The sequence below is a fragment of the Erigeron canadensis genome, chromosome 5, assembly GCF_010389155.1.
Source record: "Erigeron canadensis isolate Cc75 chromosome 5, C_canadensis_v1, whole genome shotgun sequence".
Taxonomy (NCBI): Eukaryota; Viridiplantae; Streptophyta; class Magnoliopsida; order Asterales; family Asteraceae; genus Erigeron; species Erigeron canadensis.
The window spans coordinates 5,026,038-5,036,370 of NC_057765.1; the positions used below are offsets into that span (position 1 = coordinate 5,026,038).

The 10,333-nt window shown below is 34.8% G+C and overlaps 1 protein-coding gene across 1 annotated transcript; it reads left to right on the forward strand.

The window, feature by feature from the left end:
• Nucleotides 1-1,605: 1,605 nt before the first annotated feature.
• LOC122602057 (histone-lysine N-methyltransferase ASHR3) lies at nucleotides 1,606-10,122 on the forward strand. Its single transcript, XM_043774788.1, has 11 exons — nucleotides 1,606-1,909; nucleotides 4,606-4,752; nucleotides 5,101-5,235; nucleotides 5,537-5,563; nucleotides 5,722-5,911; nucleotides 6,025-6,121; nucleotides 6,485-6,578; nucleotides 7,023-7,101; nucleotides 7,207-7,378; nucleotides 8,025-8,105; nucleotides 9,426-10,122. Exons 1-11 carry the CDS (start codon nucleotides 1,667-1,669, stop codon nucleotides 9,583-9,585), a joined length of 1,425 nt encoding a protein of 474 aa, XP_043630723.1. The 5' UTR covers nucleotides 1,606-1,666; the 3' UTR covers nucleotides 9,586-10,122.
• Nucleotides 10,123-10,333: the final 211 nt, after the last annotated feature.

Consider the following 10,333-nt stretch of genomic DNA (forward strand, 5'->3'; position numbering starts at 1 on the left):
GGATAAAAAAGAAGACAACCCCTCCGGAGTAGTTGAGGAAAAAGAAATCTCTAGATCTTTTTTATTTCCCATGAAAAAGATATAAGCAAGAGAAAGCAAACACACCTGCGAACCCACGAGTCAATTAAAGAAGGTTGTGGAAGAGCCAATCGAAGGGGCTACGGAAGGCTGTGAAGAGCTGCAGACCGAGAGAAAAAGGAAGAGCAAACAACAACAAAAAAAAGAAAAGAAAAGAGAAATAAGGGGAATGAAGTATTTATAGGGGGCGAGTTACCGAAAAGGCAAGGGAATTAGGGTTTAAACCTGCCAGGCCCTGGATGGCTGACACGTGGCGGCAATCGGCAACAAATATGGAAAGGGGCACGGTTACCAAAATTCAGAAACATTGACCAAGAGGTTTTCAAGACCCCTGAGGCCTTTTTTCGCGAGTGGATTTTAAGTTTTTTCTCTTTATTTCTTAAATACCGAAATAATGATTGTAATAAATAGTCTCACAAAATATTTGTTAGGCTTTGTGAACATATCTCCAGCCAACCGTATTACATTGACAACGCTAGGCTGAGGGGGGCATAGGTAGGTAAACGAGAACAACCTACAAACTTTTGTTATGTTTTCAAAAATCTATTCCTCAACCTAACGATGTATATCTACAACGCTAGGCTGGGGGGCTTGATGATGTATCATCTCTAATACTCATTATACTTGATTAATGATCATGAGTAAAGGCTGAGAAAGGCTCCCACCGCCTAATGCTCGTTATACTTGTCCAATGATCATGAGTAAAGGCTGAGAAAGGCTCCTACCGCCTAATGCTCGTTATACTTGTCCAATAATCATGAGTAAAGGCTGAGAAAGGCTCCCGCCACCTAATGCCTATCGCTTGAAGCCATGTTAAGTCATAAGCCTCAAACATACCTGGCAATGCCTACAGAAGGCTACGACAGGTATTATGCTAGGAGCGTACAACATATGACGTATGGTTGTACATGTGGTCCAAAACCACATAACCAGACAACCGTACCTGGTCAGAAGTTGTTACGCTAGAGTCCACACCGAATAACGTTTAGCCAGCCGTTAACGTTACCGTTTGGGACCAGCTTCTACATACAAACCCTAATATTATGCTTGGTGGCGTGAAGCAACTTTGATACTTCACACCAGTTGGGAACCGCCAACAAGCTTTAATCCTTTATTCACATTTTCTCGATATAAGATTACCCTAACTAATTTAAGTATAACTTTACCCTTAAACATAGAACAAACACAATATCACCAATAACTATTAACGGTTGTTTTAGTATAGGATATTTCCGACATTTTTCACATAAATTTCAATAGGAGTCTATTGCATAGATATCACTTTTAAAAAAGTTTCATTTCATTTTCAAAGAAAGTCCAAATTTTTTTAAAGTTCCCGCCGCTGAAAATTATACATCTTTCAGACAAAACCCATTCTCACACACAACCCCCCCCCCCCCCCCCCCCCCCCCCTCTCTCTCTCTCTCTCATATACACTCACTGACAGTCTGTGTGTGTTTTTACAAAACCCTTTTTCCCAAAATGATTTCATAATCAATAAATTTATTAAAAAAAAAAAAAAACTATATACTTTTTAATCAATTAGGGTTTGATATATATATAAACATATACATATATACCAGTGTATATGTTAATAATCAGAAAGATGCCTGATTTAGGAAACCTTGTTAGCGTATCTTCACCTTCACTTACTCTCACTCGCTGTTCCATGGATTCCGGTGACACAATTTCCGGCAAGGATTCCGAAAACAAACCGGTTGATTCGAAAAGCTTGGACGATTATTTACGCGATTGGACTGCGAAAAACGTCGAGTCTGGTGTTCCGGAATCCAAATTGTTTCTTCCTTTTCTCGTTGGTGCTCCAAAATTGGTATATGTACACATATTGTGTATTGTGTATATATACACAATATGTTACTTTATCTATTATTTTTTCACTTTTTTTTGTATTAGCTATAATTGTGATGTGATAATTTAGAGGTATTGAGGCGACATATTAACCTTTATAGGGAGTGTTTGGCTTAGCTTATTTGAGGCGGTTACGAGGTTGTCGTGTAATCAAACTACGACATGCTGTTTATTTAATTTTAAACGACTTATCGCGTTTATTTGAAAGCAGGGTGAAGTGTTTGGCTAGTAGATGTGTTTTAGGTGGTTTTCTTTAAGGAAGAAGTGAACTTGTTTCTAAGAAAGATTAGGTTTTTGAACATAGATAGATCATAAGCTGTATTAAACACCAACAAGATGATTGACTTATCGGTCTTAATAAGCTGTATACGCTTAGTGAAAACTGAAAAGAATGTTTTTTGATACATTTAAGAAACTACTTGCTATGCTGCGAGACTTTTTTCCCCCTTTATTAGTATAAGCACTTGTAAGTAAGCTTATTCCAAATTAGAATTAATGAGATTTGAACCCACAACTTCCGTTGAGCCAAATGAAAATTGGAAATAGCCCAAACTAAAACGAATGAGGTTTTCCCTCTTTGGGTTACTCGGGGATGACAAGTGTTTTTGATTTTGATGTATGCAGCCTAATAAGGTATCCACATAACTGTTTCCAACTATTTCTCCGGCCACCCCTCAAGATGTTTACCTAGCGAGGTTATGAACCCCGAGATCTCTTGTGAGGAAACAGAACTCATGACCGCTAGGCCACCTTGGTGGTGGTTTAAGTATGAACTGGAACTGTATAACATCTTCGAAAGGAATTATAACTCAACCAGTAGGTAGTTGTCAATGCTGAAATGGAATTTCAAAGGGATTATTAGACGGACGAGGGACATTAGGCCCTGAAGCTGTGGCAACATATACTTATATGTATAGGGTGTGGGGAGCTGCATATTAGGCTTTCTTAATGTATCAGGGCTGTATGGGTATTAATGTTAGTGGCTAGTGTTTGTTTTATGTGATACCTCTTGTTTCTCATTCATGTTTGTTGCATAGAATGAATTGAAGATAGTATAACTATTCTAATAAATGAAATAAGGATTTGGCAGTATCATCAGTAGTATGTAAGTTACCAACATAGTTGCCACCCTCTTGATGTTTGACTTTGAGGAGATAATCAGATAATAGAATTATTTAGGAGAGAACATGAATTACATTGTGTACTATGTTTTATATACAATTATATATACAGGAAAGGTTTTAAATTGTTATATTTAGAAGAGAGAACATCTATCAAATTGTACTATGTTATATATATATATATATATATAGAAGACAATACAGAACCATTGGTAGTGTATATGTTGCTCTTTTATGAATTTAATTCCACTTGTAAGTTGTATAAAGCTATATGAATCTTGAATTGATTTATGTGAAAACACTATCTTTTGTTTTTGAAATCTAAGTTAAGTACAAGTTTACAACCAGTCCTACATATCAAAATCTTTTGGAAGGTAATGATACATGTCTTTGTGTCATTCTCACATGTTAGTCCTAACTCCTAACTAAGTTTACAATTGGCTAAGTGATCTGTATTGTTGATGTGAGAAAGTATAAAGGAACATAAATCTTGTTTTAGCTTTGTTATAAGAGTTGACGTTTTGTCCATGTATTTTCTTCTTCTGATATTAGCGTTCAAAGCTAAGCTCCCAGCCACCTTTGGTTTTAAAAAGCGATAAGCGCACAAAAGCGATAGGGTCCATTTCGGAAGCGCAAAAGCGGCGAGCTTTTCGTACGCAAGGCGCACACTTATGAAGAAATTTTATAAATTATTTATATAGTATTTAAAACACATAAAATACCAAAACAACATCAGTAAGATACTCGTTTAAGTCCGGCTTTGATCAAATTTGGTATTTGAAAAGAAATTCTCAAAAGATTGTGTTCTCGTTGAGGAAAAGAAAAAAGAGATCAATTGTTGAGAAAGAAGAGGTAAGAAAAAAAAATTACTTATTTCTATAAAAAAAATCCTCTTGTGTACAAAAAGCTCACGCTTTTTAGCGCTTTTTGGCGCCTAGGCTCACAAAAAAGGCCCAAAAGCGCGCGCTTTCTGTACACCCTGCGCCTTGAGTACCAAAAAGCTCCAAAGCTTGCGCCTAGCGCTTAAGCGCGCCTGAGGCGCGCTTTTTAAAACCAAGCAGCCACCCAATACTACCTTTTGACATTCTAAGAGTTTAGGTATAATATTTATTTAGTTCAAAATCCAAAAAATTCATAACAAATATTATAACTGTATCGTTATATCTACAAATGAGCAGCCTGTCATGTTATACTGAAACCACCACCTTGAATTGATCACTTTGGCAGCCTAATTTGGTTTTCCTACCTGATCTTTAAGACCATATTTTTGGGGATGAGCGTGATGTAACAACAATGTGTTATTATATCCAACAATTGTGGCATGTTATATTTAAGTATTTAAAATTAGAGGAAGCCTGTCTATGTTTTTTTTTGAAGGATACAAGAAACTATACCTGAAGAATTGTCAAAATTTGAGTTATATTTTGCATATTACAATTTGGATTTGTATCTGAGTTATAGTTTGTTTAATGTAGAACAATTATATATGTGTTGAGTAGCCTAGTATCTGACCAATAATTGATATAATCTATTTCAGCCCGAGTGTTCTGTCTGTGAGAGTGTAATTTATCCAGGAGAAGAGAAATCATGTCTAGTTCGTGACTGTAAATCTCTATATCACCTGAAATGTGCAAGAGATTGGCTTGGGCTTTTACCATCCAAAGCATTCAAGTGTCCTCAACATGTAATGTTTTTTCTCCTCTCTCTTCTTTGAGTTTTCTGTTTGTTAAATGCATACATGATACATCTAGTTCTTTAAGAAATCTTATTATTCTTCTTTTATGTATTTGTATCTCATGAGTTAAATTGTACAATAAATATGCTCAGTTTGAAATAGGGAACCTGTATTTATGTAATTTTCTGTTCCTTGATGCACATCTATAGGAAGGTTAATAGATGGAAAACCCTCTTTTACAAAAGAAAAAAAAAAGAGATTAAAGTCAAATCTACAATGAGTTTTTTAATTCTACATAAGTTACATTTAGGTGATCATAGCGGTATAGTGTTATGTATGACATTATTTCCTTCATAGGCATGCTTTTTGTGCAACAAGATAAATAATCTACGGCGGTGTTCAAGATGCCATTTAGCTTCACATGACAAATGTGCTCCATTTCCTTGGCAAACTGTCTGTTGGAGGCATACTGATGACTGGCCACCAATAAAGGTCAATCTCTTCCTTCATCAGCATGGTTATGCTATTTCTATGAATGATATGATATATCTTTGTTTCTTCGGCAATCATCTGGCGCCACTAGGCACTAGCTTTATTTTTTCCATCAGCGAATCAATGATTTTAACTTTAACATTCTTTTATTTATTTATTTATTTATTTTTCCCGAACGGTTAAGAAGGATGCTTGAAATTGCTACATTCCTTTTCTGTTTCACTCTTGGTTTTCTTAGTTGATCCTCATTTTAATTGATTAGGCTGAGTGACAGGACTGATGTATCTTGTTGAATAAGCAGTTTGCAGATCCAACTAATAGCATAGAGGTGAGACTTCTAACATGCTTTTCTTCTTCATCATTCTATGGGTGTAAAGTAAATAGTGTTTCAGCAAATCATTTTTTTTACTGACCATCTTATCCTTTAAATACTGAAAAAAGTTATTGTGTTAATTGAAGCTCTTTTATTACTGTTATCAATAATAGGAACTATTTATCCGTTTACCATTACCATATATGGCGGATGAGTTCAGTATTGATCGCCCAATAACAGACACTATGGAGAACAAACTAGAGCCACCTCTATCAATTATGAAGCAGCTGAAGAATGATCTCGTAGTAAAAGACATGGTGGAAAACAATCTGGAGCCACCTCCCTATGAGAAAATCAGACGCAGTATCCTTGACCCGCTTCTTGCCCATTTTATTAATTATTTTACATACGTTATTAGAAAATTGTAGAACTGATCGATTTATCAAATAACTTGCATTGTTCTTAACTGAAGATAGACATATACCATGTCAAGAAAAAGCGTGATGACACCGGTATGAACACTGGATGCACTGATTGCAGTTCAAGCACATGCACTAATGACTGTGTATGCAGGTATTTGTAAGAACACAAGTTTCACATTACTAAATAACACAGTATGTATTGCAACAGAATCATGGAAAGTTAACCATGTGGCAGTAGATCTACAACAATGTTGAAACTTTTTGTTATAAGTTTTAGTATGCAAATAGTGATTGAGTTATGCTGTAGTGTCTTTGATTTAGTTATTGACCTAGGGATAATATTAGCACCACGGATAGAATCTACTTCTCAAAAGCAAGCTGATTATATGCTTTATTGGTATCTCAGCAATTTTAGCTGTATCAGTATATTGCAATGCTACAATGTCCTATTGATTTTTACATACGCATTCTACATATATCTTATCCATTTGCGACACTACCTTTGATTAAACAGGCTTCAGTGTATAAGCTGTTCAAAGGCCTGTCGATGTTCAGATCTGTGCACAAACAAGCCCTTCCGAAAAGACAAAAAGATCAAAATTGTTTTGGTAACTTTGTTTTAAAAGCTACTAGTTAAAAATTTCTATACTTATAGTAGCATTTGAAGGTTATCATTTTAACACATATACTCATGAATGGTTGATTCAGGTTTGTTGTATCTATAATGGTCAAACAGGTAAAAATTTATTTTAATATATAGCTTAAGGAGTTGCTCACAGTGTATTTTTAATGCCTGAAACCTTTCATTAACATTGACATAATATGAATTTCTAATCATATCTTACACCAGTTACCTTTTGAAAATCAAAGTTTTGGACAAAAGTACAGTTTAACACTATAACTTAACCTGACTGTGCCATGAGTTATCTGTTTTGACTTGAACCTTTTTTTCCCATAACCCAAACTGCTTCTGGTACCAATCTTGCCACCTTTACAACAGTTTGACATTTTTTCCTTCTTTTTTTTTTTTTTTTACTTTTGATTGTTTGTAGACCAAACATTGTGGTTGGGGTATAGTGGCTGCTGAATCTATTAAAAAGGGAGAATTCATTATAGAATATGTCGGGGAAGGTAATTGCTAAATTCTCTTTTGAAGTTTATTTTTTATTGTGAAGTTGCTGCAAACTATCATTACCCCCTGGTAGTTTTTACTGAGTTGACGACTTACTGTTTCAGTTATCAGTGATGCATTGTGTGAGAAACGCCTTTGGGATATGAAGCACCAAGGAATTAAGAACTTCTATATGTGTGAAATTAGAAAAGATTTCACCATTGATGCAACTTTTAAAGGAAACGCCTCTCGTTTCTTAAATCATAGTTGCGATCCTAATTGTAATCTGGAAAAATGGTTAGTATCATGTACCTCATAATTGGTTTATATGTTTTTAGATCATTAGTTTACATTATATTGTATTGCATATGGTGTGGGTCAAAATGGGTAATGTATTGGTATGGCCCAGATTGGCTTGACCTTGAACTGTTTTAATTCACTTATCTTAATTTTTTTCATAAATATCTACATTTATAAATATTATTACGAAAAGTATATTACATAAGTAATGGTCTAATTCTTTAAATAATATGATTTGGGTGGCTATAGCCTATATGTGACTTTCAATCTATTTCACCTGTTCTGTTCATAGCCTAGTTTTTTATTTTAGCCATTTGACTTGCATGAGATAAACCACGACCCAAGTTGACTCACTAAGCAGTAAAGGCATTTGAATTTGCACCTCACAGGGAATTGTTTACAAAATATATATGACATTAGTGACTAGTGAGCTGTTGCGTATTTTTGAGGATGAGGATATTTCTTCAAAATTTGAATTATATAGACCGCACCTTGTGAAGCCAAATACGTTGAAGCAGTGAACTAGCTTTAGGTTTTTTATTTTTGTTTGAACATCAGAGTTGATCATTTTTGTAATTAACTCTTTGATTGAACAACTTATTCCTTTATAAGTAATACTCATATGTTATTTTTCTTTCATTAGGGTTGTTGATGGAGAAATTCGTGTTGGTGTCTTTGCTGCCAGATCTATCAAAGCCGGGGAACCCTTGACTTATGATTATCGGTATGATACCCGTGTTCTTGTTGATATGATTTTGGTTGCATTTTCTCCAACGATTATATTAGTAATGAGCATGCATATAATCCATTAGAAGTAGGACCATATATTGACCCAAAAAAGTTAGTTGAGGTTGGTGTGGATGCATGATCAGACTACTAATGAGTCATGGTGTCAAAATCATCCAAAATTAATCGTATATGACAATATCGATATTAGAGGTGACAAAATGGACATATATGGAGGGCTGAGTTGGATCAAACAGGTCAAGTTGGGTCGATTTGCCAACACTGTTTGGTCCATCATCTAAATAATGTAGCATGTTATACGTTCTCAATATGATTACCAAACTGCATCTAAGAAATATATTTTCTGATACACAATGATTAAGGGCATGGTAAGTGTCTGAATACACGTTTGTCTACTTATGACCCATTCAGCCCTTTCAAGCCATATCATTTTTGATTACCAGTTTTTATATAACCTGCTGGATTCATTTTCTTACAAATAGCTGCAACTTGCCACCTCTAAAATATCACATAGACTTAAAACAAAATGATAAACATTTTTTAACTACAAATGTGAATTTTTATTACAGTAGGTCGAGGGAATCATCTGATGAAATTTATGTAATAAAAGGAATTATAAGACGCATTTCGTTTACAGATGTTGATTACCAGATCAGACCAAAAAACAATAAGTTATTCCCTAAGTTAGGGCCTTCATGGATGAAGGTATGAAAACCCAAAACAGTTATGTGCTCAATTTCTATCTGACTTCTATCGTTAAAGATCTTAAACCCCAAAAAACAACATGTTTAAACGGGTAAGATGTGTATTGAGTGAGGGTTCTATTTGTGTGAAGTACATTTCAGATAATTTGATTGCTCCATGAGCAGTGAGTGAGCAATTCGACTTCGGGCACATTTAAAGATGCCAACTCAGTTAAGTTTCAGATCTAATTGGTAAAGTAAAATAAACTAGTTTGCTGTAAGGGAAATGACTTGAATAGGTTCAAAGTCTCCCATTATGTGTTTTTAATCCCTCCTAATCTTTTTTATTAAAATATTTGAACTGTCAAAGTAATATAATACTTATAATCATATCTGACACACCAGTTAACTTTAAAAAACATTAGACAAAAAGTGTTCCGGGTTGATCTAACTCAACCTGTTTAAGCTCATAAAAAGTATGTCCAACCTGATCATTTTGCCACTTCTACTCAAGTTATGAATGGGTTTTTCAAATTGAGCCAGACTAGCTTCTTATGCAGGCCAGGTTCATTTTTTCAAACAGTAATTAACTCGTCTACATTTTGGCTTAGTAGGTTTGTACAATTTGGGCCTGAGGTAAAGTGCCAATGTGGTGCGTCAAGTTGTCAAGGCTATCTTGGTACAAAAAAGAAGATAACCAAGTTGACTTTGCTTGACTGGGGTGGCAAGCGACGGAGAACAGCAACTGCTACCTTAAAAATCATTAAATCATGATAGTAGCACATGGGATCCACACATAACAAAGGCGAGACATGTATATTGGATTTTCACCATTCCATTACAGGTGAATAAACACTAAAAAAAGAGTATAGAGGAAAATAGTTGCATTTGTTCCAATTTTCATATCTTAGAGAAGATGACTCCATTTTTTAGGCCAAGTTTTTCTCAGTGTCAACTGAGATAAAATGATAGCGGGTCATGGACCATTGTCTTGTTTCTACAAAACACGTAATCTATTAACTTTGTTTTAGGCTCAATCGATTTGGTTTCTTTGATTATGTTCATTTCTATGATTTATATGGTGTCAATGTAGAGCCAGGCCTCATATATTGAATACAAGTGCCAGACATACTGGAAGCACATGCTACACAAATTTTGCTCGCATTAAGCTTAGTTTTACTATCAGTCTTTGTACAACTAACCCGATCCAGTTTTATAAGATGGCTTATTCTTAGTTGAAGTGGTAGTCTGTCCGTACAATTGACTTGAGTTGAGCTGTGCTGTATATTTAAAATCAATTACCATACTCTTGTGATCCATCTTTCTATTAATCCTTGTAATTTCACCGTAAGTTCTAATTATTTTCGCTCTAGTCTTAATTATTTTTCAAATTTTGTCAAAGTGTTATGCTCGTACGGTTATGAGGATATATCATTCCGTTGAATAGGAGTATCTCCGGTGATGATCATAAATCAAATGTTAGCATTTCAATCATTTCTTGATCTAATCTTCAAGATGCTAC

Coding starts and splice junctions, on each gene's coding strand:
- LOC122602057 (XM_043774788.1), top strand. CDS start 1,667: ATGTTAATAATCAGAAAGATGCCTGATTTAGGAAACCTTGTTAGCGTA. Junction 5,564..5,721: donor ATCCAACTAATAGCATAGAG/GTGAGACTTCTA, acceptor TATCAATAATAG/GAACTATTTATCCGTTTACC. Junction 8,106..9,425: donor CCCTTGACTTATGATTATCG/GTATGATACCCG, acceptor TTGGCTTAGTAG/GTTTGTACAATTTGGGCCTG.